This window comes from Canis lupus, chromosome 1, assembly GCF_011100685.1.
Source record: "Canis lupus familiaris isolate Mischka breed German Shepherd chromosome 1, alternate assembly UU_Cfam_GSD_1.0, whole genome shotgun sequence".
NCBI lineage: Eukaryota > Metazoa > Chordata > Mammalia > Carnivora > Canidae > Canis > Canis lupus.
In genome coordinates, this window is record NC_049222.1 from 39,532,190 (window position 1) to 39,560,168 (window position 27,979).

A 27,979-nucleotide genomic window follows, 5' to 3' on the forward strand; every position below is an offset into this window, starting at 1 on the left:
ATCTATGCTACTGTTGAGGAATCTTCAGCAAATGAAGATTTGTATTTTTCATCTTTTTTTCTTTCATGTGTGTTCCATTTAGACCAGGAAATTGACATTTCAGCCCAGAAGACTTAGGCCAGATGTTAGTCCACTGGCTGAAAGATGGATTTCCTGCCCTCATAGGTGACCTCTGAAAGCAAAATAGGCTTTTTCTTAATGGATAGACTGTCCAAATGACCTCATTTCTAGAACAAGTGTTCTTTGTTCAGTGTCTCTTTGCTATTGGAATCAACATCATCTGATTTTTGAGAACATTCATTAGATAAAGAGTAGCTAGCACCTAGTTGTTTCATTTATAAGGCATAGGGAAAAAATTACTCCTGGACAATCCATTTTTTGTCCCTTTAAACATATTTGTGTTCCTTGAGAGGGAAAATGGTGCAGAAAATCTGGTGCTTGCTTACCCATATTAATATTTCTTTTAGATTTCAAACCTATTTGGGCCAGTGCTAACCATAGAAGCACAGCATATTATGTGCTTCCCTAGACAGGGAAGTGTTTCACTAAGCTTGACCAAGGCACTATTTAAAGAAGTAGCTATGACCCCAATGTCCTGTCACTTAAACCTCTATCTCCATATGTGAAAAGCTCATTGAGACATTCCCAGGGCACCACCTCTTTTGATGAATTCTTCACCAAGTTCATTTATTTATATCTTCAATTGTATGAGGCAGCTCAGAAAAACTTGGATAACTGAGCCTTTGTGTGTGTGTGTGTGTGTGTGTGTGTGTGTGTGTGTGTTCACATGCACTCATGCCTGTGCGTGTATCACAGGAAGTGCAATTTGAAATAAAGTATCCAAGAGAGGACAATAGCCTTGAATGACAGAGGGGAAACCATAGGACTTATTATACATGGAAAAGAGGGGAGTCAGATTGCGTGAGAAGGAAGATATACGTCTCTAAGATTCTAAAATGATAGAATTTTATAGCTGAAGGGAAAGTTGAGAGTTTTTTTTGTTTTGTTTTGTTTTTTCCAGGAACAGGAATGGGAGTGTTTCTTTATAATAGCTAGATGATAAATTTTACTAGTGTTAAAATCTTGCTCCTTGTGATCTGAAATGTTGGCTTCTTTACAAAAGACAGAACAGAATAAAGCAGAACCGTGTAGAGTTAATATCAGTCTGGGCTTTACATCTAAGACTCAATGGTTCTCCCTCAAGTAATTTATATAGTAAATGCGTGACTCTTTAAAAAGTGAGTGGTCAAAGGATATCATACTTTTCCTTTGTTTTAATGAGTCAACAAGTATTTTTTCCAGAATGCTGATACACAGCTCAGGGCTCTCCTCTTTTTTAAATAGTCATATGGAAGTGTCTGCAATCATAAGTTATTTTTGGTGGTTGTTCAAGCGAAGTATTTTGGCTAATACTTCAATTCCAGATAAGATTGTAATAGTCTTCTTATGGTTACCAGGATTAATTATGTGAGAATCTTTTGTCCCCAATACATAATATTATGGAACTTCAAAGAAGCACAGCAACAGTTTTAAGTAGAGATTTTCAATTTAATGGAAAAATTTATTTTTCACAAGTGTGTTTAAGCAATAGGGACAGCCAAGTAGGCATTCTTATAAGGTAAAGTTTATAAAATAGACAAGATGGATGAGGCGGTTTGGTTGGTGGATGATACATCCCAGCTGTGCTTTTAAGCCTTTCCTTGCATAATTTGGAAATATTTAACATAATCTCTGGTCTCTTATTAGCACATTCCTTTTTTTTTTTTTTTTTTTCCTTCTTAACACTCTCCTAAGATAAAAAGACATATGAAGGAGTATGATTCCTCTGGATGTTTCCTGTTTTCCTCTCTTAGGTATCAAGGTTGCTCTCATATAACCAGAGAGAGACACTGTTCTCATATTAATTCAGAAGTAATTTTATTTTATTTTTAAAGATTTATTTATTTATTCATGAGAGACAGAGAGAGAGAGAGAGAGAGAGAAAGACAGAGACAGAGGGAGAGGGAGAAGGAGAAACAGGTTCTCCTCAGACAGCCCAATGCGGGACTTGATCCCGGATCCTGGGTTCACGCCCTGAGCCTAAGGCAGAGGCTCAACGGTTGAGCCACCCAGCTGTCCCCAGAAGTAATTTTATGAATTAAAGTCTTTTAGTTCTTTGCCATCAACATTGTGGATTCAGTAGTGGCAGCCCACCAGCATTGTTTTGCTTCTTGTCCTTAAGGTGCTTTGTCTAATAGTTCAGAATCCTCGTATTTTAGAATTACACATGGCTTTAGAAATGATTGAGGCTGATCCTACTATGTAAAATGAAATTGCAGTCGTGGTACCATGATGACTGATGGAATAATTTCCAGGCAGAACCTCGGTGTTTACACAGCATCAACACAGATGACAACCTAAATGGTGAGGCTAGTAACATAGCTTATCCGAGTGGAAGAAGAGATTGCAGAGAAAAGCATTTATAGTCCTGCATCTCTTTTTTGCTTATTTACCTTCTCTCCCTAACCAGTGGTCTCTGTCTTCACTATGTTTTAATTCTTTAGTTTTTGCTGAGCTCTTTTCTCATCTCTCTTGCTGAGTATTTTGAGATGAAGAGGCTTTTAAGCAGGTAATGCTTTAGCATGGGCTTGGTTCACCTTTAAGGCATTTATGGAAAAAAAAATTGTTTGGGATTATTGTCAAAGGGAAAAATGTGGGATCCCTGGGTGGCGCAACGGTTTAACGCGCCTGCCTTTGGCCCAGGGCGCGATCCTGGAGACCCGGGATCGAATCCCACATCGGGCTCCCGGTGCACGGAGCCTGCTTCTCCCTCTGCCTATGTCTCTGCCTCTCTCTCTCTCTCTCTCTCTCTCTCTCTCTCTGTGTGTGTGACTATCATAAATAAATATTAATTCAAAAAAAAAAAAAAAGGGAAAAATGTTGTAGCACTTCAGTCTTTCCTTAAAGTGAGATCCCTGAGGCATTGTGGAATGCCCCGCGTTGGAGTGCCAGAGAGGGCTGCTGATGGTAGGCAAAAATTAAATGAGCTTATCTATTTTCATTGCTCAATTTCAGAAAGCAGCATGGTAAAAAATAAATGGGGCTATTTATAATCTTTCAGACTTAATCTTTGCTTAATCTTACATTTTCTCTGCAGAATACGTGTTGTCTTTTTAAAAATAACAAGTATTTAAATGAAGCTATGTTCCTAAAGCATGTCTATCCTATGGATAATACATTTTAATTCCAATATTTAATTGCCTTTTAAAACCAAGTACCCGGGGTGCCTCAGTTGGTTAAGTGCTAAGCGTCTGCCTTTAATCATGCTCAGGGCATGATTCCTAGGTCCTGGGTTCAAGCCCCCCCCCCCCCCAAAATCAGGCTCCCTGCTCAGCAGGGAGTCTGCTTCTTCCTCTCCTTCTGCCCCTTTCCCCTGCTTGTGTATGCGTGTGCAACACACACACACACACTCTCTCTCTCTCTCTCAAATAAATAACATCTTAAAAAAATAAAACCAGGGATCCCTGGGTGGCGCAGCGGTTTGGCGCCTGCCTTTGGCCCAGGGCGCGATCCTGGAGACCTGGGATCGAATCCCACATCGGCTCCCGGTGCATGGAGCCTGCTTCTCCCTCTGCCTGTGTCTCTGCCTCTCTCTCTCTCTCTGTGACTATCGTAAATAAAAAAAACAAAAAACAAAAAACAAACAAGTGTCTAGTTTGGAGATCTCCATTCACTTATAATACAGTTTCTTTTACCAATTAATTTTTTAAGGTGTTAATTATTTTCTTATGAGAGACACACAGAGAGAGGCAGAGACATAGACAGAGGGAGAAACAGGCTTCCTTTGGGGAACTCAATGCAGGACTTGATCCCAAGACCCCAGGATCATGCCCTAAGCCAAAGGTCATTCTATCACTGAGCCACCCAGGCATCCCTCAATTGATTTTTCTAAAGCAATCTCCTGGTATGGCTTTTCAGTATATTATATTGTAAAACTTCACATTTCCTCAGCAATGTGCTTTTTTCCCTTATTCTGACATTTCCATTGTTCCAAATGGCACTCAAAAGTGAGCAGATATCACAGCCACCTTGGTGGGTGGGTGGGGAGTATTAAAGTACAGATGGCTGGTCCCACTCCTAGGTTGTCTCATTCTGTAGTCTTGAGGCAGGGCCCCAAAATGCACATTTCCAACAAGTTCCTGGGTGATGCCAATGCTTCTGTTCTTAAGTCTACACGTTGAGAAGCAGTGATCTAGATAAAATATCACAAGAAGTGCTGGTAATAATGACTAAGAGAGTGGCAGTGGAGATGGAAAGAGGTGGAGGAGTTTGACAAGTATCTAGGAAGTAGAATCAACAGGGCTTATCCATGGTTTAGACATGAGTGTTGGTAAGTGAGGGGAAGGACTCAAGCAGGTCTCTTGACTTTGGTAGCTTGAACAAATACATGGATATAATAAGTACTGAAATAAGAAATGAGCAGGGTGGGAGGGTTAGATCAAGGTGAAAAATCATAAACTCCATTTAACTAAAATGTTTTTAAAATGTCAAACATAATGCGTAGCCTAGAGTAGATGTGAAGTAAATGACAGATGTTGTTCTTGCTGTTATTACTACCTTGATCATAAAAACTGATCACTCCTCATCACCCCACCCTGCCAGAGGTGACCTCCCTACCCTTTTCTCAACAACCGCATTCCAAGACTAAGAACTACTCCTTTGTGTGGATTAAGGTATGAACAAGGAAATTTCCTGCTTATAGCTCTCATCTCATGGTATGAGTAGATAGGGGAAGAAAAAGCTAAGGGAGGGGAAAGGTGGGGAAAGGTTATAATTAACAGAGAATTATTGCCCTCATTATTGCAGATAACCTCACAACAATCATATTAAATAGGTGGAATTATCCCATTTTACAGATGAAAAAAATAACTTGCCCAATGGCTCATAAAAACTTGAGTGAAAATTCAAACCCAGCTGTCCTGACCCCATTATATTTGGGCTTTCTGCTCCAAACTCTGCCTTTAATGCCAAGTAATAGACTGGTTATCCTTCCTATGTCAGGATGATGACCTAAATGCAGGCAACACCCTATAATTTCTGGACTAGTGACTTTTAACCTTTTAAAATCCTGATTTGTAGCAAGAACCACTTTTTACACAGCAAGCCATATTTACACTTGTATGTATATGTCTGTATATATGTACATATATATGTGGACACATACATATATGTGCAACACTATGACTAATTTTCAAGGAAGTGCTTAGTGAGATAGGTATTATCAGTATTTACTCTCTATGAATACAATCTGATACTCTCATTCATTGCAATAAATATTTATTAGGACCCACAGAATCTATTTCATGGTCAACTTTTGGGTCACCACTAGATTTTGGAAAATCTTCTAGATCCTTTTCTTTCCTTGGAAGTCATTCACCAACACTGTAACAATTCCAATTAGCTACGTGAGAGAGAGATGGGTGGAAAGGAAAAAGAGGAGAGTAGGATTCCTGTGTATTTTTCCATAGATACGTCATTAGTGGCACATCTACACTTGCCTACCCTGCAGATCTTTGTAAGGACAAATATATTTTGCTGGAGATGAAAGAACTTTAAAAATAATCAAATAATCTGACTGATCCTGCCAGGTAGCTCCTGTTCACTTGGACTGGTTGTTCAAGTTTTCTGGAGCCCATTTCTTCACCTGGGAGATGAGGGATTTCACTCAGATCACCTCCAAAATGCTTTCCTGCTATCATGAGATGTAAGTCTATTATAAAAAGCTCTTAGTAAACGGGACTGTATGGGATCTGAAATAGTATGATGATGCTCATGATGTTGATGATGATCCTTCTTTTACATTTTGTTAAAAAGCCCCTAAAGAAATTTTGGAAAGTAAAGATTGACATTAATTAAAGGAGAAAAGACTCAAATTTGAGGGAAGTAATCGGACTCATTTTGAGTATACACAATATGAAGTTGAGGGTAAAGAGGTTAATTTTTAAAATGCTCAACAAAATTATTCATGCTATAGAAGTTGAAGAGTGACTCCTCAAAAGTCCTTAGTTATCTATAGACAGCAAAATGATAGGAATCAACGTCCCCCCTCCCAACCCCGCCAATTATTACTTACCTCATTTTCCTATACATTTACTAGGAAGCATGGAGAAAAGAAACTTCAATATCTAGGATAAGTTGATTTCTAGAAGTGCCAAAATGCTGGCTAAGGTTTAATTATATTGATGGTGCATAGACGTTGCTATTAAAAAGTACCTATCTTTGGATGGCCCTGAATTATATTATCACCTCTGAGGAGTCGGGTGGCAATTAGTGAGGCCTTGCCACATCTAGGATTGGGCAACCATAGCGTGGAAAGGTTAAATGCTTTGCCCCTAGGTTGTCTGATGAATCAAGAAGAGTCACGATTGGTGCTGGAGACTTAGCCTTCCTCCAACTCAGCCCCTGCCACCCTGCTTGGTTGGCTTCTTGCTCAGTCACTTGGCAGGAAAGTATTTATGTGGAGAACAAGCTGCCTCCTGGCAGACCTGGCGTGGTTCTATGTATTTTCTTGAATTTAGTAAAGTCCTACATGGTTAACACACTGACATTCTTAAATAAACTAGTAAAATCAACTCTAAAAGGTGGTTTTCAGTTTTTTCCATCATTTGCTTTTCATGTCTCTATAGATGTGATAATAATGATATTCTACATAAAACCCACGACTACTGTCGCTGAATTTATTGGGGTTCCCAGATTCTTAGAGCACACATCTGGTATACCTCCCGCATCAACCCAGGAAAGCACAGGCATGGTCAGGTTGACTCAGTGTCCGGCACTTTCCACCCTTCACCATGATGCTTCCCTACTCTCCAGGGGAAACTTTCTCATTCTTTTTCTTTCAAAAATATTGCCATATGGGATTATACTTCCAAATTTAATTACTTTTGGAAAAGTTTTTCAGTTTTGAACTTTCTGATAGGGGCTATTCATCCATTGGCATTGATAGGTGCTCCCAGTAATTACTGCTTTTGAGTAGGGGGATTTCGAGGACATGCTCTTATCTCCCCGCCTTTTTCCCCTGTGGACTGAGAAGGAAAGACACAACACAACAAAACAAAAACCACGAGAGGCCTCTAAAACAAGCAAGGGCTCTCTCCCTGGAGCATCTCGCCTGCCTTTTTTTTTGGGGGGGGGGGGGGACTACTCAGCCCTTTAACACGGGGGTTGTTTCCTGGAGTTTCTTAACTGTTTCACCAAGTGATCAATCATCAAATCAGGTGTATTGTCATCTCCCAGGGAAAACTCTGAGTGGTTTTTAAAGAACGAATCCCAAGAGGATAAATACCTCTACCGGGCTATATGCCTCGTAAGATAAATCCGTCACGGCTCTTGCCCTTGGAAAGACACACAGCCCCCCCCCCCCCCCCCCTTGTGTGCTATAGCTAAGTGGTTACAACAGTGATGCCTAGTTTTGGAAATGGCCCTTCCCTGTGCCCTCGCCATAAGGCAACCATTCAAACCCAGAGCGCATTTCCCCCAAATAGCGGAAAGCCCCAGCGCTGGGGGGCGTTGTGGGCCCCCGGGCACCAAGACGCGCCCCCCCTCCCCGCTCCTCGTCAAAACGGGGCCCACAGTGGCTCGCGCCCAAGCTTTCCCACTTGTTTTTTCGCACGTGTTGGCTGACAGCAGGCCGGCCCCGGGAGGGCAGGGCGGGCTGCGGGGGCACAGGGCGACCCGGGGGCTCCCGCCGTCCGGGGCGCCCGGGGCCGAGCGCGTTCCCGGGGCGGCGCGCGAAGCCCGGGCAGGGCGGGCGGAGGCGCGGCGCGGCGGCTCTTTCAACAGGCGATCTGTGCCCCTTCCGTGGCTCATTTCCATGCAAAGAGCCTGACATCAGAGCACCTTTTGTTGCTAGACGCTTTCTTCAGCGGCGAGGGGAGAGTCCCGTGGAGCTGGCTGGAAGAGCTCATTTCCGACGCAGGGGTCCCGAGCTGCGGCCGCCCGGGGCCGAGGCCCGGCGCTCAGCCCCGCGGGGCCCGGGCAGCCTCGCCGCAGCCTCGCCGCAGCCTCGCCGCCCGGGGAGGGCCGCGGGCCTCCGGCAGCCGGTCCCGGCCCAGGCGGAGGCGCCTCTGCGCGGCCGAGCGGCGCCCGGGCCTCCCGCCTTCCCCGCCGTGCAGCGCGGTGGTGCGGACTTTGCCTCCTGCTCCCCCGCGGCCCGGGGAGCCGGGCGGGGAAAGTTGGCGGAGTTGCCCGGCGCGCGGCCCGCCGCCCCGGGAGCCGAGGTGCAGGCGCCGGCGCGGGGCCAACAGCGGGGGCGGCCGGGGCGGCGGGGCGTGCGGCGCGGGGGCGCGGGGGCGCGGGGGCGCGGCCGGCTGACGCGGGCGCGGGCGCGGGCGCGGGCGCGGCGGGCGGGGACCGGCGGCGGGGGCGGCGGCGCGCGGGCGCGGAGCGAGGGCGCTCGGGGGCCCGGGACGCACGGCCGGCGCGCGCGCGGGACGCGGCCATGGAGGACGCGGGAGCGGCCGGCCCGGGGCGCGAGCCCGAGCCCGAGCCCGAGCCCGAGCCCGACCCCGACCCCGAGCCCGAGCCCGAGCCCGAGGGGCGCGCCGGCATGTCCGAGGCGTTCTCCCGGCTCTGGACCGACGTGATGGGCATCCTGGTGAGTTACCTGGAGCCGGCGGGCGCGGGCGGGCGGGGCGGGGCGGGGCGCACCCCCAGGTGCGGGACGGCCCCCTCCGCGCCCGGCGAGCCCTCTGCTCCGGGTCGGCGGCCTCCCCCCAGGTCCCCGGGCTTGACGCACTCGGTCCAGGATTTCAAACCCGAGTTAAAAACTAACCAGCCCCAGATCACATCCTCGAGGGCTCTGCAACCGTCGGGGACGGCAGCGGCCAGTTCACTCCGGGACACCTGCTGAGTGTGCCTGCTGGCGTGCAAAGGGCTAGAAAGGCTGCTTCAAGCAGTCGGTGTAAATACATAGTGTTTAGCTGCTGTGCTCTCCCGGTTGGGTTGGGGAGGAGGCTGGTGTTCCTCCTGTTTCTCTCTTCATTTGTTGTCCGACCACGAGAGGAAAACAAACCCATCTTCTTAACCACCAGAAAGTGTACTTACTCCGTTTGCAGTTTTTCGACTTGTAGAATTACAGGATATCTGTTGTTTTATGTTTGGGACTGAAAACAATAGGACTTATTTAGCGAAATCTGTATGGTCATGTAGTTTGAAGTGCCCAGTAACTAAAACCGCCCATGGCTTTGGCATAATTTCTGAAAAATAGTTCTTAGGCACTGAGGATGAAGCTTTAACTTGTGCGGGGTTCAGAGCCCCGGGGAATTAGTAGATGCGCTTTGGTGCAGCTGCAGATAGGCAGGTAGATGGGAATCAGATGGCTGGGGGTTATTACAGTCAGACATCTTAATCCACACTTTTATTTAAAAAATCAATTTTAGTTTAAAGATTTAGAATTGGCAGTTGTCGGAAAAGGCTCTATATTTACTCTGGGATGTTTTATCTTTCTAATGGAAGGTGTGGTTTTTGAAAAGAAACACTTCTTTGGGGATGAGAAGTGTACCTTTTTTTTTTTTTTTTTTGCACAAGAATTAAGCACTTGGGCTTTGGAGTAAGTGAGACTGGTTCAAATCCCCACTCTCCAGTTGACTGACGGCATGACCTTGGCCAAGGTGTCCAACCTCACTGATCTTCAGTTTCATTACCTGCAGAATGAGGCAAAGAAATGAGATCTTCAGTTACATTACCTTGCTTCTTAGGTTCTCTGAGGTTTAGTTATGTAGATGTATATCTAGCGCTCAGCATACTGGCATATAGTAGGTGCTCAATAAATGATAGCTCTCTATTATTTTCCCCTGGAAATAGTCTTGGGTTTCATCTCTCCAGACATCCCAAAGTCTCACCTACTTCAGTTTTAGGTGTTCATTGGTGTTTATGATTATTCCTGTACAGAAAACCAGGGATGATTGGTCAAAGATTTCTGCTTTTTTCACTCTCCAGTATTTAGAAAAAGTATATTTAAAAAAATCTCAAGTTCTTGCACTTTCTGAACTTTATTGGTGGATATGGGCCTGTAAGTGAAATTTCAGAAAACCCAATGAATGTTTTAAAGTTAATAGTGATAGGTTTTTAAGTTAGTCAAGCAGGAAGCTTATCTTGTTATTTCTTGCTTAGATCCTGCTCTGTAAATTTTTAGTCACTGAGAAAATTGGTCTGATAACATCACATTGCATCCCTTACTAGGGTGTGACTGTGGAGGGGAGAGCTGGAGGGGCTCACTTGATGGGAGTGTGGGCTCAGGGTTGCTTGGGAGGGGGGTGGTGGTTGGCAGGTGGCACTTACTGAAGATTTGCTTTCCCTTCCCTGGCAGATTCCAGCGCTGTTTGGTCAGTTGTAGCAGTGTTCTTTGGCTGATTTAAAAGATGGGGTGGGGCTGGAGAAGCTCAAACCTGTTATTCAAAGGGCAGATGTAGGAGAAAAGAAAATATGTACTTCTTACAGAGCCAGTAGTTCAGTGCGAGGCTGGAAAGAATGTAAATGATTATCCCAAAGAGAATATGTTCACTTCTGTTTTCCCGTCTTTTAGACAATCTTATATTTTCCTTTGGGGTAAACATAGGCATCACGATTGTTCCTTTGTAAAATTCAGAAGAAGATATGGTTTACCTCTGCTTTATGCACGTCTGTAAAAAGTCACCGGGTTAAGAGGATCTTTAATCTGCTTTTAGAAAACTCTCATCCCCATGTTTAGAGGAAACTGTCTTTCTAGAAATATATCAAGACACAAAATTGACAGTTGACTTTCTCTATTCTTTCTGAGATAAAAGATTGCATTTCTTTCCTTTTTTTAAAATAAGATTTTGCAGTCTATCAGCCTACACAGGTGAAGTGACTTGCCCAATGGCACGCACACCTTGGTGACAATGACAGACTGTACCCCGGTTCTCTGACTCTTATCTATACCAGCAAATAGGGGATGCCGTGATACTCCACAGTTAACTATCCCAGATCAACATAGTAGACATGTAATTACATCTGGTATTTTAGGAAAATGCTACTTGGAAGGTTCTTTTTAAGTACTCAACTTGAGGGGAGTAGAGGTATTGGAATTATAAATCCAAACATACAAGATTTCAGGCACAGTGGCTGCTTTACTTTTTAGACTCTAAATGGGGGATCCCTGGGTGGCTCGGCGGTTTGGCGCCTGCCTTTGGCCCAGGGCGCGATCCTGGAGTCCCGGGATGGAGTCCTGAGATGGAGTCCTGGGATCGAGTCCTGCGTCCTGCGTCCAGCTCCCGGCATGGAGCCTGCTTCTCCCTCTGCCTGTGTCTCTGCCTCTCTCTACCTCTATCATGAATGAATGAATGAATGAATGAATGAATGAATAAATCAATCTTAAAAAAAAAAGATTCCTCTAAGTGTAGAATTCAATCCTCCAAGCCTATTAAGTTAAACATTCTTCATTCTTTTAGCTGAATGACACAACTCCCTTTTCCTACTTGAGAGGCACTGAGCATCCGCCCCCAGGATTTTGTAGGTTCTAACCCTCTGAAGGGTGTTGCCCCAGAGGCATAGATTTCCATAAATATGGGATGGTTGTTTGAGTTCATTAGGACACATTTTACATTTAAATTAATTCAGTCCTGCACAGTTCTGAACCAACCAGTTGCTTTATACAATTGTTAACAAAATGCTTATTTAGAGAAGAAATAATAGTATAATTTATGGCATGAAAATGTTCTGGCTGTGCTAGAATGAATTCATGCTAGTAAGTGAGTATGTAAATAGAGAATTAGGAGAAAAGGAGCTTACTGGAACACTAGCCACTGTGAGTGCCTGGAGGGCAGGGTCAGTATTTTATACTTTTTAATCTCCAGTGCTTGGGATTCACAGGATCCTGAGGACATGGTTTTATTGAATGGAAAAGGAAAATAGTATATACTTCTTAAATGCAGGAACCACATCAAAATCCAGTTCTGTAGAGACCGTACCCACTGTGATGGGGTGTGTTTATGAAGACATTAATAAATTCTACTCTTGCTTGAATTTATCGCTTGAGCAGATTCATCATGCAAACCAAAATCCTGGTGCTTCCACTGGAAACGGTAATGGCAAATTGTGAAATGTTTGTAAACCCTGAGCTATCAGACCATGGCTTTCTTGTGAAATGTGTTCTTCTGTTCTCTAACTCCATACAACATGTGGTCTGCCTGGGTTTTCAAAGCATGTCACCTTTCACGAGGACATGCTTACATTTCTGCGGAGAAGTGCAAAACAAGTTAGGATCCTGTGGGATTTCACTCTTTTATCTTTACTCCTTGTTACAGACACAACATTCCTTTTTTTGGGGAGAGGGGGAGGAGCGTAGTTGTTTTTCGAAGTAGGAACTGCTAAGGTTATTAGATATGGTAGGTCACTTTTTCAGCACTGATTATGTATTTGGGTAAGATGTGATGGTTCTTATTTTTCCTTCAGAATTGGAGGGTTTCTAAAAGCTGAGCCAATCCTTTAAAGCTACTTGCTAACTGGGAAGGGAGCAGAAGGGAGTTAGTTAGTGAGTACCTATTGTTTGCAAGATCCTGCAAGATGCACCTCCCCCAAACCTTATATTTCCTCCCTGCTCTGTTCCTACAATTTACACCCATTTCCTAGCAGTGCTGAGAGAATATCCATTGTATGGAGATAACTGTGGACCTTCCCCCATTCTTATTCCAATAGAAGCCACAAAAAAATATGTAGTAGGCTTCATTCCAAAAATGGTTAGGTTTGCCAGTTTTGCTATTTACTGAAGAAACTCCTTAAAAAAAAAAAAAACAACAACCCCAACACTCCTCCTTTGCTTTGTAGTTTTAGGCAAAGGGGGCGGGGCAGGTGGTAGTAAGAGCCCTAGGGGGCTTTTAAAATGCAAACTCCTTTGAAAGCATTAATTTACATATCCTTTGGGTGGCGTCTCCTGCTTCGCTGACCAGCTAATGACTTAATTAATTTTAGGTCTTGGAATTTAAGAGTCAGTCCCAATTTCAAATATTCTGACTTCATCTTAATTTTATGTTCCTGTCCACCAGCTTAAAGCCTTGTGATTTTTATAAGTGAAGCCGCAGGCTGCTGGAACACCGGGATCGGGGACCTTGGAAGCGAGCCCTCCACCCCCTCATTTAGAGGAGGAATTAGAGGCTCAAGGTACTGAGTAGGGACCGGAACTCTGGCCTCCTGATTTTCAGTTGTTTGCCAGAGACAAAATTAAGTCTCATCATTCTGGCTGGAGTCACTAAGTCCTTTGCAATAGGAAGACTCCCTTGCCCTACAGTGGCCTTTGATGCCCCTCTTCCCCTGACTTAGAGCCTTCATGGGCCATGCTCTACCTGTTGCCCTTCCCTCTTTCACCTGGCTTACTACTCGCATTCTAGTTTTTAACTGTTTACTCCAACTCTGGCCGTGGAACGCAGCGGGTGGGAGTGGGGGCGGGGCAGGAAGAGCAAGAGAAGGGAGAGGAGGAGGGAACGTGTCCAAGCACCGAGTCCCAATACTGGCCTGGGCCCTTCCCATACTTACCTTCCTAGATTCTCTTGTGGCCAATGAACATTACTGTCCCCATTTTACAGTGGAGACGTGCCCATGGGTGTCTTAAAATCACACACAGTAAACAGGAGCTGACGTTTGCATCCTGTGTTGTTTCCCAGAAATTAACTCCTAGTTGTAGTTGAGTAGTTTATTCTTTCACATATCTATGGAGACATTTATTGGCTGCCAACTTTTTTTGCTTAAGCTGTTGGGCTAAATACTAGCGACACTTGCTCCTGGCTTCCAGAAAGATGTAGTTTTGTAGGAGAAACTGCAGTAGCCCCTCGTCCCTCCTGTAAAGAAGCACTAGGTCCCCACAGTGCAGTGGGCAGGGCGGCGTGTACAGGCAGCCAGGGGGACAGGGTGAGGGCCGGGGTGGCCGGGGTGCAGCCGGAGGCCGCTTCCCAGAAATGCCATTCAGTTTGGACCGAGGCTGTGAGTTAGGCCTTCCCTGAGAGGTGTTCTCCAGTGAGGGGGAAGGAAGGAAGAAGGGAAGGAGGGTTTGCTGGGCAGAGCCAAGGGGAATAAAGCCGAGATAGCCCGAGCACTGAGGCGGGCACTGAGGCGGGCGCAGTTATTCAGTGGACACCAGTGAGAAGCTGTTGCAGAATTTGAAATTGACACCTGACAGGATGATCCCTTCCTCCCTTCCGTGTTTTACAAAAGTAACTTTGGTGGGTGATGAGTTGGCCATGGTGAGAACCTGGGCTTAATGTTTAGAGACAGATCAAGTTATGTATCTGGCTTCCGTTAGTCCCCATATTTTGCTCAGTATCTCTAAATAATCAAGGATTGCTCCATGGTACTTGTCTTTTGGTGATTCTCGTAAGCTCACAAGTAGGCTGTGTTAGGTCAAGAGATATTTAGAGGTGTTGTAGTCTTAGGATTCTTTTTGTTCTAAAGAAAAACATATTTAGGCACATAGATACATACATATTGTCTATCTACCTGTGTTTTTCTATTGTATTAAATCTATTGGGTTAAATTCCTTAAAGAGGGGAATTATTATTTGTAGCAATATGCACATGGTGTTATAGCGAAACGATCTTTAATTCCATCTTCTCAAAGCCAATTCCAGAGAACAGCAAAGTAGAAGGAAATATCCAGTTGTGCATATTGATTCAGAAGCAAATCTGTAAGCTCAGTTTTACAAAAGGCTTAAGAAAACCTGTAACTAGTAGTTTGTCTAATGTATTATTTTTAAGAGTGCTTTTTGCTTCAGACTAAACCATAATAATCTCACAGTGATATATGATGCTCATGTTTTTTTTTTTTTTTTTTTAAGATTTATTTATTCATGAGAGACACAGACAGAGAGAGAGGCAGAGACACAGGCAGAGGGAGAAGCAGGCTTCTCGCAGGGAGCCGAATGCGGGACCTGATCCTGGATTCTGGGATCACGACCCGAGCTGAAGGCAGGCGCTCAACTGCTGAGCCACCCAGATGTCCCTTACTCATGGTTTATACACGTTCTTATCATACAGTAGAAATAAAATTGAATCTCGGAGTAATGAGTTTAAGTGGATAGAGGCTAAGGTTGTAAGAGTTAACTATGCCATTTAATACCAGTGAGTATGGACTAAGATTGGCACTGTAAGGATTAACCAAACCTTTGAACTAATTTTGAGGTAAAATGTATTTTTGTGACCATTTGGATTCATCATTGTTCAGATACTTTGCTCGTTTATTTATTCATTTGCTTTTGGTAATGAGACTCGAAAATGGTAGCATTAGCTGTGCTCCTGGCCAGCTGTCTGGTGTCCCATCTTTTGTTCCATAATATGGAACAATTCACTGGATAGCATTAATTCTTCATGAGATGAGATGCTTCATTGAGATAACTTAGCTTATATTTTTTCTTCAAGTCAAGTCAGGAGATAGAGACACTCTAGCACAGACACTGGGTACCTAGGCTTCATGGTATCTCTGACATTCAGAAGACAAAAGCTTGATAATGGGAGTTTTTCCTCTCTGTAATCAGTATTCTTTCTTTTCTGAAGGGCTCTCTTGCTGTCTTTTACCTTTCTTTTTTTTTTTTTTTTCTTTTAAGATTTTATTTATTTATTTGACAGAAAGAAAGAGTGCATGTGCACACAAGCAGGGGGAGTGGTAGGGGGAGAGGGAGAAGCAGGCTTCTGCTGAGCAGAGAGCTCTACATGGGGCTCCATCCCAGGAATCTGGGATCCTGACCTGAGCCAAAGGCATATGCTTAACCGACTGAGCCACCCAGGCATGCCTATCTTTCACCTCTCTAAGATGATTGGTAAAAACATGAATACATTCATATCTATAATGAATGCTGTTCAACTCTTGTGCCCTCCATCATAGAGGGACACTGTGGCTCTCCTTGGTGTCTGTGATGCAGATTTGATTCAATTTTGTTTTTTTGTATTTTTTTTAAAGGTTTTATTTATTCATTCATGAGAGAAACACAGAGAGAGAAGCAGAGACATAGGCAAAGGGAGAAGTAGGCTCCATGCGGGGTTTGATTCAGTTAATTTTGGTGCTTCATCCATTGTTCCTTAGTTTGGTTTAATAGGATGTAGGGTGAGGAGGGTCTAGTGTGTCTACCCTGTGACCCTGTGCTTGGTTATAGCTTCATTTTCCTCTTGGTATTCAGGAATAGTGGAATTTTAAGTGAAAGAAAAATGCATATAATTGTAATTTTAATGAAAAGTCCCATGGGAAAAAAAAGGTGCCATTGAAGAGCAGAATGAAAAAAATCTTAGAATGTATATGCTGAAGCTCTAGTTACTTTAAAAAATTATCCCAGTTAATTTTGTGGGATAAAAAAACTTTTTTTTTAAAGTTTATATATTTAAGAAATCTACACCCAATGTGGGGATTGAACTCACAACCCTAAGATTAAGAGTTGCATGCTCTTCCAGCTGAGCCCGCCAGGCACCTGGGCTTTAATACTTTTGCTTAAGACTTGTTATCAACCACCACATTTTTTATTAGAGCTAAAAAAATGTTTCTAAGCTTTTTGAGGTGCTTTTAAAAATACAGTGTTTCAATATTAAAGTTTTTGTAGAAGAAAGGAATATTCTAGTTTAAGAATAAGTATCTTTGCTATAGGCTTATACTCATTTTTAGAGGATTTAAAATACTTCACTTACAAAGCAAACCATTGGTAATTCTACAGATGTGTTTGTTTGGAAATACCCAGGGTTAAAAAAAATTTTTTTAACGAAAACAATGGGATATTGCTACACACCTATAATAATGGCCAAAATGTGGAAAACTGACAACAACAAATGCTTACGAGGATGTGGAGTAACTGAATCTCTCATTCATTGCTAATGGGAATGATGCAGACACTTTGGAGGACAGTTGGGTGATTTCTTGTAAAACTGAACATATTAACATTTGATCCAGCAGTTGTGCTCCTTGGTATTTACCCAAAGAAGTTCAAAAGTTATGTTCACACAAAAACACTCATGGATGTTTATAGCAGCTTATTCATAATTTCTAAAACTTGGAAGCAACCAAGAGGTCCTTTAGTAAGTAATTGGGTAAATAATCTGTGGTTCATCCAGACAATGGAATATTTTTCAGCACTAAAAAGAAATGAGCTATCAAGCTATCAAAAGACATGGAGGAACCTTAACTGCATATTACTAAATGAAAGAAGCTGATGAGAAAATGTTTCTGACTCTGTGACATTTTGGAAAAGGCAAAACAATGGAGACAGGGTAAAGATTAATGGTTGGAAGGTGTTTAAGGGGGACAGAGGGATGAACAATTAGAGCACAGAGGATTTTTATAGTGGTGGCTGCATGTCATTATAAATTAGTGCAAACCCATACATAGAATGTACAACACCAAGAATAAACCATAACGTAAACTTTGGATTTTGAGTGATAACGAAGTCTCAGCTTAGGTTCATCAGTTGTAATAAATGTACTACTAGAGTGGATCTAACGGGATTTTGTTGATGTTGTTGTTTTTTAACAACAGCAATGGAGGGTTTGAACTTAAGATCCTGAGATCAAGACCTGAGCTGAGATCAAGAGCTGGATGCTCAACCATCTGAGCCACCCAGGCATCACCTGATGGGTTTTTTCAACACAACAAGCAATCGTCCACTTCTCAGTGGACACTGACCACAAATATGACTCAAGTCTGGAGCTATCTACTACAGGTTTAAAGGCCCAGTCCTAAAGACTATCTTTACTTGAGTGCCAATCACAGGTTGCTACCTGTGCTGCTTACACACTGCTACAAACCGGAGGTTCCATGACTTCTTCCTCTTGTTTGATTAATATGCTAGAGCAGCTCACAGAATTCAGGAAACCAATTTACTTCCTAGATTAACTAGTTTATCTAATAGATCACCTATTTATAATAAAGGATATAACTCAGGAATAGCCGAATGAAAGAGATGCACAGGGCAAGGTATGTGGGAGCTCCCATGTTCTCTGAAGTGCCACTCCCCATAACACCTTGTGTTATGGAACACAATCTAGAAGTGCTCTGAACCTTGTCCTTTTGGGTTTTTATGGAAGCTTTATTACATAGGTGTGATTGATTAAATCATTGGCCATTGGCTATGGATTGAATTCAATCTCCAGTGCCTTTCCCCTACCTGGAAGTGGAGGGTAGGTGGGTTGATGCTAAACATTCCTACCCTCTGATCTTCTGGTCTTTCAGGTAACCAGCCAGATCTTGAGGCTCTCTAGTAGCCCCACCCCAAGGCACTTCATTAGCATAAACTCAGGTGTGCTCTAAAGGGACTCCTGTGAACTAAGGAAGATAGTCCTATACTCCAGAAATTCTAAGAGTTTTAGGAGCCCGTGCCAGGATTGGAAGGAAGACCAAGTACATAATATCTTCTTATAAATCACAATCGTACTGTAGGAGATGTTGCTAATGGGAAGGCTCTGCATGTGTGGAGGTGGGAGATACACGGAAATCCCTGCACCTTTCCCGCAGTTTTATGAATCCGAAACTAGTCTAAAAAAATGAAGTCTTAATAAAAAGTAACAATTTTTTTTTAGTTTTAAACAGAGAAGAGTAACAGTAATTCTGAACATTTAGAAAAAAACAAAAAAAATTAAATATCTTAGAAAACTGAAAGATTGTTTTGTAAAGTAGTTAAGAACAAAGGGAATAGTTTAGACTGTTTGAGTTCAAATCCTGGCTTCACATATTTAGTGGATGTGTGATCTGGCAACTTCCTTAACCATTCTGTGCCTCAGTTTCCATATCTGTAAAATAAGCACGATAGCCATAGGCATCATCAAGTATAGTGAAGGGGAGTTGAACCACTAAAACTGCATGGCGTATCATAAATGTTATCATAAGCAGATCATAAATGTTCATTTTTATTAAATATTAATAACTGGATCTCCTTTAGTTAGAATGTGAATTAATTTCCTTTCACTTTTCATCTGTAGATGGAGGGATGATCTGATTCCACATGCTCAATTGATATTAACTTGATTTAATTTATGTCAGATGCCTTTTTTAAAATACATGACTTAAAAATAAATGCATAAAAGGGTACCTGGGTGGCTCAGTCGGTTAATAATATATCTGCCTGGGCTCAGGTCATGATCTCAGGGTCCTGTGATTGAGCTCTGCATAGGGCTCCCCGTTCATCAGGGAGACTGCCTCTCCTCCCTCTCCTCCTCCCTCATCTCTCACCTCCCAAGCTTGTGCTCTCTCTCTCTCAAATAAATAAATATTTTAATTTAAAAAATAAATGCTTCAAAGTGTTAACCTTCAGGTTACATGTTAGGAGATATTTGTTAAAATATTCTCTATCCTTGAGAGAATGTGTAAAATTTGTGACTAGTGGGGTGCCTGGGTAGTTCAGCAGTTGAGCTTCTGCCTTTGGCTCAGGGCATGATCCTGGAGGCCAGGGATGAGTCCCACAACAGGCTCCCTGGATGGAGCCTGCTTCTCCCTCTGCCTGTGTCTCTCATGAAAAAATAAATAAAATCTTAAAAAAAAAATTTGTAACGAGGCTGGTTTTTCTGGAGGCAAGAAGAGATTTGTAATGAAAACATATTTTCTGTTTAAATAATGTTCAAACTGCAATAAAATGAGTTTTTTTTTAGTAGTTGACTTGGTAGAAACATGTAAAATATCGAAAGCATCCACTAAATGATTTTATTTTTTGAGTGTTGGACTCATATGAATGTACTAAATCTATTTTCATTATCTTGAGCTTTTTTGTAAAGCTTTTTCCCAGGGTTTTATTGAATTAACCGCTGTTTCTGTCAGGGTTGCCAGTCATTTATTCTGGGTCTTTGCATCTTAATTAGGAGTCTTCAGTCTCCAATCAAGAATTTCTAAAGGTATCATATGGGAGTGTCCCTACTGGACACATTTCAGTGTGAATATAGTAGAAAATGGGATTCACTGTGGCTGGAGGAAGAGTTGTAAGCTTGTAATGAATAAATTTGCCATTTACATGCATTTTTATTTTAGGGGACATTAATTTATCCATCTGAAGAAAACCGGAAGGAATTTGAAATCTTTGGAAAAATCTATAAAAGCATTTATAGAAAATGAACATTTTCTACTGGAAAGAAAACATTTAATTTTCAAGGCATATTTTTTCATGAATTACAGTTTAATTGAAAACTTTCCACCAAAGTGTAGCGTTAGGATATAGTCTACTGGGGAAGAGTCATTACTGCCTTCTGCAGCATATTGCTCCAACTTCTGTAACATGTGGGGTCCAGGTGGTAACTTAATGAAAGCCCCTCATAACACTGATGCATGTGGTGATTTGCCTTGATTAGGCTATTATGAAATTGAGACTATATGATGAGCTTTAAAACAAATAGGTATCAAATGATTCATAAATGGTACATGAAAGATACAGTAAAATCCATGTGATGTAACGTGAGCATTAGCAAAGAACTATGTGCTGTTTCAACAGAACAGAATGTCAGTAACCCCCACATTCTGTATCAAAGGACTTCTAAGCTTGTCATGTCACCGAAGAGCTGTGCATTCCAGACCTTGTGTCTTCAGAAGGCAGGATGCCTTCCGTGGTGGATGAACTTCCATACGCTGAGAGGGGAGGCAAATAGAACTAATTCACTCCTTAAAACATTAAGAGATTTTTAGCTGATCATATCACTTATTCTAAGAGGTGCTGCTGTGGAGATTAGATGATAATATTTTCATTGGTATAATTCCTTGCACTTCATCGTATGTCTTTACATACATTGACTGGTTTAAAGCTCTGATAGCCACTAGAAACTCAGTCTTGTTGGCCGCCTCTGTTCTTCAGCCACGTGAATAAAGTTGGGTTCCTCCTTTTCTTTTCTTTTTTAAAAAGATTTTATTTATTTATTCATGAGAGACACACACAGAGAGAGAGAGAGAGAGAGAGAAAGAGGCAGAGACAGAGACAGAGACAGAGACAGAGGCAGAGAAAGAAGCAGGCTCCATGCAGGGAGCCCAATGTGGGACTCGATCCTGGGACTCCTGGGCAGGAGGCAGGCGCTCAATCACTGAGCCACCCAGGCGTCCCCCCCTTTTCCTTTTCTTTTTTTTTTTTTTCCTCTTTTCCTTTTCAAACATGCTGATGTTTCATTGTCCATATTTCAATACTCATAATGCAACAACTGCTAGTTGATTTGGCCTAACTGAAATTTTACAAATTTTAGACTGCTAAGTCTATCTATTAGATGTGAAACATTGAAGTTGTGTTTTTGGAAATGTTTGCAAATTGCCACCTGAAGTAGACCGGACCCAGATGAATGACGGTTCTACTATTCTCTGAGCAGAATTTGGAGGCAAAGGAAGAAAGGGATCAGCAGTTTGTGTTTTCCCATTTTCCACCCGGACTACCTGGTCTCTTTTGGGGTCTTGGGTGTCAGAGTGTGTTAGGTCAGGATGGCATACCTTTGTGGGCTCACCCCTTCCAGGGAGGCAGAGAGAAGCACAAGGGTCTGGTGTCCTATTGCCACTAGGGTGCTACAGATTCTGGACAGCACCACTTTATTTCTCAGGACTTCCAGTTTGTTCTTCTATTGTGGAAAACAGGAAAGCCCTCTTCCCCAGCACTGGGAAAGGCAAAACTGTCCCGTTGTCGGCCAAAAAGTTTTTCAAGCTGCAAAACAGTTTGTTTTTGTAACAGTAGGTACGACTTTAAAAAAAAAAATCAAGATTTTTGAAAAGACACATAAACTTATTGTTTGTATACCTGTGGACTTACTTACAGGCAAGTATGAGGATGTTCTGTTTCAAGTCCTTACATATAATGGGGAAAGTACAGGGCAGGTATTGCTCAGAGGCACTATGTTACAAATGGTTCCAGAGAATCAGCCAAAGACCAAGTGAACAAGCCAAAGCAAGATTGGTTGGAGTCCTGAATTTGCTAGTTAGGTCAAGATAAGTACTGAATTATGCAATATAGTTGGCAGCGAGGATTGATGAGGCTCTGAGTGTTGTTTTGGTAGAAAAATGACTTAGCAAAATGCATGGGGATCTGGGTAGTGACACACACACTACCTTTTGTTGTTCCAAGAAGATCCAAATCAAAACAAGCTTTATTAGTGCAAAGGAGAGCATGCTGATGTTGCAGCAATGCCTTGGTTGTGACTAATGGTCACTGTTGTAGAACTATGAATATATTTTAGTCTCTGAAATATATTTTAAAACTAAGAGTGATCACCTGTCTTTTTTCTTTATTTTAAAAAATATTTTATTTATTCATGAGAGATACAGAGAAAGAGACAGAAACATACATAGGCAGAGGGAGAAGCAGGCTCCCCACGGGGAGCCTTTTGTGGAACTTGAACCCAGGACCCTGGGATCATGACCTGAGCCCAAAGCAGACACTCAACCACTGAGCCACCCAGGTGCCCCTGTCTTTTTTCTTTAAATATAAGTCTCTGCTCCTTAGACCATTAGCAGTTAATTAATTGGTTCGTTGGCTTCTGGTTTTCTAATGCTGTGTGTATGTTGTTCTAAATGGATTTCTATTTTTAAAAATATGGACATATATTCTTTGTGGCAGTGTAGGGAGAATGTCAGGTTAGAATCCAAATTTTTTTCTTCCAACCAAAAGAACTTAGAAATTCATTTGTAAGCAGATTCTTTAGAGGACTTTCTTTACTGATTCCTACACTGCTCTACATTCCATGCTTCCTTGATGCTTCAGAGCTCGATGGATAGAACAAAGAATGTTCTATAATTTACTATCCAACAAACCATGGGAATTATTTCCTTTACCAAGGAGTTTGGAGGTTATATATATTTTACAATAGTTAGAATATTCTTCTCTGAAACTCAATTGCTATAAAGACTTGTTTTTAAAGCTTTTTAAGCAAAGATGCAATGGGACAGAAAGACTGCATGACCAGTTAATAATAACAGTAAGAGCAATATTAATGTTAGCTGATATTTATTGATCATGAATTGTGTGCCAAGCACTGTACTAATCTCTTTTCATGCATTATCTCATTTTTCCTTTTTAAATTGAAGTAGAGTTGACACACTATATTACATTAGTTTCAGGTGCACAGCATAGTGATTGGACAACTCAATATATTATACTGTGGTCATCACAAGTTTAGTTAATCATCTTGTCACCATTGAATGCCATTTCGACACCATTGACTGTATTTCCTACACTGTGCCTTTCATTCCTATGACTTACTCATTCTGCAACTGGAAACCTGTACCTCCCACTTGCCTTCACCCATTTTGCCCATCCCTCCACTCCCCACTACCAACCATCAGTGTTTCTCTGTATTTATGGGTCTGTTTTTGCTTTTGTTTTTTTTGTTTTTTTTTTTTAAGATTTTATTTATTTATTTATTCATGATAATCACAGAGAGAGAGGAAGAGAGAGAGAGAGAGAGAGAAAGGCAGCGACACAGGCAGAGGGAGAAGCAGGTTCCATGCAGGGAGCCCGACGTGGGATCCGATCCCCGGTCTCCAGGATTGCACCCTGGGCCAAAGGCAGGCGCCAAACCGCTGCGCCACCCAGGGATCCCTGTTTTTGCTTTTGTTTTATTTTTTTAGATTCCACATATAAATGAAATCGTATGGTATTTGTTTTTTCTCGGATTTATTTCGCTTAGCATAATATCCTCTAGGTCCATCCATGTTGTTGCAAATGGTAAGATTCCATTCTTTTTTATGACTGAATAATTTTCTAATGTATATAGATTTCACATATTCTTTATTCATTCATCTATCAGTAGACACTTGGGTTACTTCCATATCTTGGCTGTTGTAAATAATGCTGCAATAAATATAGGTGTGCTTATATCTTGTCAAATTAGTGTTTTGGTTTCTTTTTTTTTTTTTTTTTTTTTAAGATTTTATTTATTCATGAGAGACAGAGAGAGAGAGAGAGAGAGAGAGAGAGGCAGAGACACAGGCAGAGGGAGAAGCAGGCTCCATGCAGGGAGCCCGACATGGGATTCGATCCCGGGTCTCCAGGATCACGCCCTGGGCCAAAGGCAGGCGCCAAACCGCTGCGCCACCCAGGGATCCCAGTGTTTTGGTTTCTTTGGGTAAATACTCACTAGTGGAATTACTGTATCATATGATATTTCTTTCTATTTTTAGTTTTTTGAGGAACCTCCATACTGCTTTCCACAGAGGCCACAGAGGCTACACCAATTTATATTCCCACCAACAGTGTAAGAGGGTTCCTTTTTCTCCACATCCTCACCAACATTTGTTATTTCTTGTCTTTTTTTATTCTAGCCAGTCTGATAGGTGTGAGGTGATATTTCATTATAGTTTTGATTTACATTTCCTTAATTAGTGGTGTTGAGCTTCTTTTCATGTATCTGTTGGCCATTTGTATGTTTTCTTTTGAAAAATATCTATGCAGGTCCTCTGCCTATTTTCTAATCAGATTTTATCTGTGAGGTTTTTTGGTGTTGATTTGTATAAGTTCTTTATATATTTTGGATAGTAACCCCTAATTGGATATATCATTTACAGATATCTTCTCTTATTTAGTAGGATTGCCTTTTTGTTTTATTGATGGCTTTCTTTGCTGTGCAACCCTTTTTATTTTGGTGTAGTCCCAATAGTTTAATTTTGCTTTTGTTTCCCTTGCTTGGGGGAACATATCTAGAAAAATATTCCTAAGCCAGATATCAAAGAGATGACTGCCTAAGTTTTCTCACAGGAGTTTTCTGGTTTCAAGTCTCACATTCAGGACTTTGTATCATGTCCTTTCATTGTCCAAATAACTCTGTGAGGTGGTCTTATGGGTTAAATCGTGTCCACTAAAAGAAGATATGTTAAAGTCTTAACCCTCTGTATCTCAGAGTGCAACCTGGTTTGGAGATAGAATCTTTGTAGGTTTAGTCAAGTTAAGATGAGGTTATTAGAGTGACCCCTGATTCAGTGTGGGGAAATTGGATACAGACACAGAAGGTGATATGAAGACATGGAACTATATGTGGATGGAAGACTGGGGTGATCCATCTATACTCATCTACAAGGAGTGCCAAAGATTGCTGGCAAGCTTACCCCCTAGGATTTCCCTACAGATTTCAGAGGGAGCATGGCTTTGCTGAAACCTTGATTTTTGGTCTACTAGGTTCTAGAACCTTGAGACAATAAATTCCTTTTTGAAGGCACCTAGTTTGGGTGCTTTTATATAGTAGCCCTGGGAAACTGATACAAGTGGATACTTTATTATCTCCTTTCTACAGGGAAGTAGCTGTTGGGAAAAGGAGGAAAGCATAAGGAGAGTAGCACTTTGTCCAGGCTTAGTACTTTGCATGGACCAACAACTTCCCTAGCAGGAAAAGGAAAATTGAGAAGATAGATAAGCAGTGAGTCCTAGTAAGAACCTGTCCATGGCAGCACAGGCATCTGTGCAACAAAGGTTACTAGGTAGGGATGGGTTCTACGAGGCATGTGGAAGACAGACTCCTCTGTTCCTCTCCCAAGTGCTTAGGGAATAACAAGTGAGACAAAAATAGAGGCAAGTCAGTTAGTTTCCTTGGTGAAGTCTAGCATTTATTAGGTTATATGAGAAGAGGAATGAAGTAGACTTGGGAAGAGGAAGAAGGTTGCTTGGTATCCCATTTTTACGCACAAATAAGGCCTCAGTCAAATGTCCATGGCTTTTCCCTCTTGCTCCCCATTTTTATTACTGTTATATATATAGTTGACCCTTGAACATGCAAGGGTTAGAGGCACCGACCCCTGCAGAGTCAAAATCCACATACAGCTTTACTAATAGCCTATTGTTGACCATAATAAGCCTTACTAGTAACATAGTTGATTAACACATTTTGTATAAGTATTATATATTGCATTTTTAATAATGATTTTATTTATTTGAGAGAGAGAGAGAGAGAGAGAGAGAATGAGCAGGGAGGAGGGGCAGAGAGAGATTCCTTGAGCAGGGAGCCAGATGTGGGGCTTGATCCCAGGACCCTGAGATCATGACCTAAGGCAAGGATAGACACGTCACCGATGGAGCCACCCAGGCACCCCTATACTGTATTTTTAAAAAATAATTAATTAATTAATTAATTAATTTGAGAGAGAGAGAGAGAGAACATGAGTTGGGGGGGGAACGGAGGGAGAAGCAGACCCCCTGTTGAGCAGGGAACCTGATGTGGAGCTCAATCCCAGGATCCCAGGATTATAACCTGACCTGAAGGCAGATGCTTAACTGACTGAGCCACCCAGGTGTTTCTTATATACTTAAAAATGTTGTATTCTTACAATAAAGTAAGCTAGAGAAAAGAAAATGTTACTAGAAAATTATAAGGAAGAGAAAATGCATTTATAGTATTATCCTCTACTTATCAAAGAAAAATATCTACATAAAGTGGACCTGCACACTTCAAAGCCATGTTGTTAAAGGGTCAACTGTATCTAAATTTTGATAAAAGTGAGGAGAAGGGTGATTGTGGGTGATGGAAATGAAGACTTAAGAAAACTTTACATCTTTGTAATGAACTGATGGTATTGAGTTAGTCCTCCAAAGAAGATCACACTTCTTTGCCATGCACTCCTCCTCCCATCCCAACCACTACCTAGGACAGAGTTGGGAGACTGTGTGAAGAGTAAAATCTTAGCAACATGTATTAAATGCCATTGATGCTAGATTTCTTTCTTTCTATTTTTTAAAAAAATTTTGTATTTATTTATTCATGAGAAACACGGAGAGAGAGCCAAAGACATAGGCAGAAGGAGAAACAGGCTCCCTTCAGGGAGCCTGATGTGGAACTCGATCCCAGGACCCCCAGGATCATGACCTGAGCCCAAGGCAGATACTCAACCCCTGAGCCACCCAGGTAGCTGGATTTCTTGAACTGACTTCTAGGATAGGGTGGATAAGCTGGGGTGGAGGTGTCAGAGACTCTAACAAAGAAAGGACTGTAGGGGATAGGATTACATGATCCCAAAGGGATGTTGGTGAAGCTTGCCTGCTTCACCCTGTGGGCTCACCCTCTGAATTTTCTGCCCTCAATCCTTCCAATCCAGCAAGAGGGAGATGAATTATGGTACAGATGATCCCCAGTTTATGGTAGTTGAATTTAATTTTTTTTTTTTTTTTACTTCATGATGGTGCAAAAGTGATCTACATTCAGTCAAAACTCTCACTTTGGATTTTATCTTTTCCTGGACTAACAATATTTCAGTACAACACTGTCATGGTGCTGGGCAGCGGCAGGGGGCCGCAGCTCCCCTTCAGCTACCTGATCATGATCAGGGTAAACAGCCAATACACTTAATTATTCTGTTCCCATGCATTCATTCCAGTACAGTATTCAATAAGTTACATGAGCTGTTCAGCACTTTATCATAAGATTGGTTTTGTGTTAAATGATTTTGCCTAACTGTTGCCTAATCTAAATGTTAAGGCCAGCGAGACTGAGCTAGGATGTGCAGTAGGTTAGGTGAATCCCATGCATTTTCAACTTAGGATATCTTCAATTTACTATGAGTTTATTTGGATGTAACCCCATTGTAAGGCTAGGAAAATCTATTCCATAAGGACTGTGTTAGGGAAGGAGGGATAGAGGTTTCTGGATAAAAAGGTTAACCTCTGTTTGAGACACCTCCTGATACCACTTTACCCCCTGGTTGGTGAGGCTGTGTAGCATGCCAGAGGCATTCTAGCTGTGATGCAGGATGCGGGGAGTCGGAAATCACTCCTTATTAGATTGCTGAGGGTTTAGGATGAATGTAAGAGAGGATATGGAGAAAGTGGAAATAATTTATATTTTATTCCCTGTGGATTCTTTACTGGACATTTTAATTAAAATCTTACAGGATATTCATTCTAACAGGTTCAGACCCATGAATAAATTAGTTTTAATCTTCACCATTCATTCAGAATAAATGCTTTCACAGAACTGTCTTGGTAAAGTAAAATAAAAATGGATAGTTAGAAAAGTAAATTTTTTTAGATCATCTGTAGCCCATCCTGTTATGTTAGTAAGGCACTGCTCCCTGTAGTACATTACTGTAGATT

At 41.9% G+C, this 27,979-nt stretch overlaps 1 protein-coding gene across 4 annotated transcripts in view; it reads left to right on the forward strand.

Annotated features, from left to right (window-relative positions):
* SASH1 (SAM and SH3 domain containing 1) overlaps nucleotides 1-27,979 on the forward strand; it is a 314,530-nt gene that overhangs the window by 109,521 nt on the left and 177,030 nt on the right. Inside the window, exon 1 of one of the 4 annotated variants that reach the window (XM_038526298.1) lies at nucleotides 8,480-8,635. The exons of 2 other annotated variants lie outside the window; for them this stretch is intronic. In XM_038526298.1, the coding sequence (XP_038382226.1) occupies nucleotides 8,480-8,635 (156 nt within the window). Of the gene's footprint in view, nucleotides 1-8,479; nucleotides 8,636-27,979 lie in introns of those variants that run through there. One more of the 4 variants, XM_038526299.1, reaches the window with a different exon arrangement.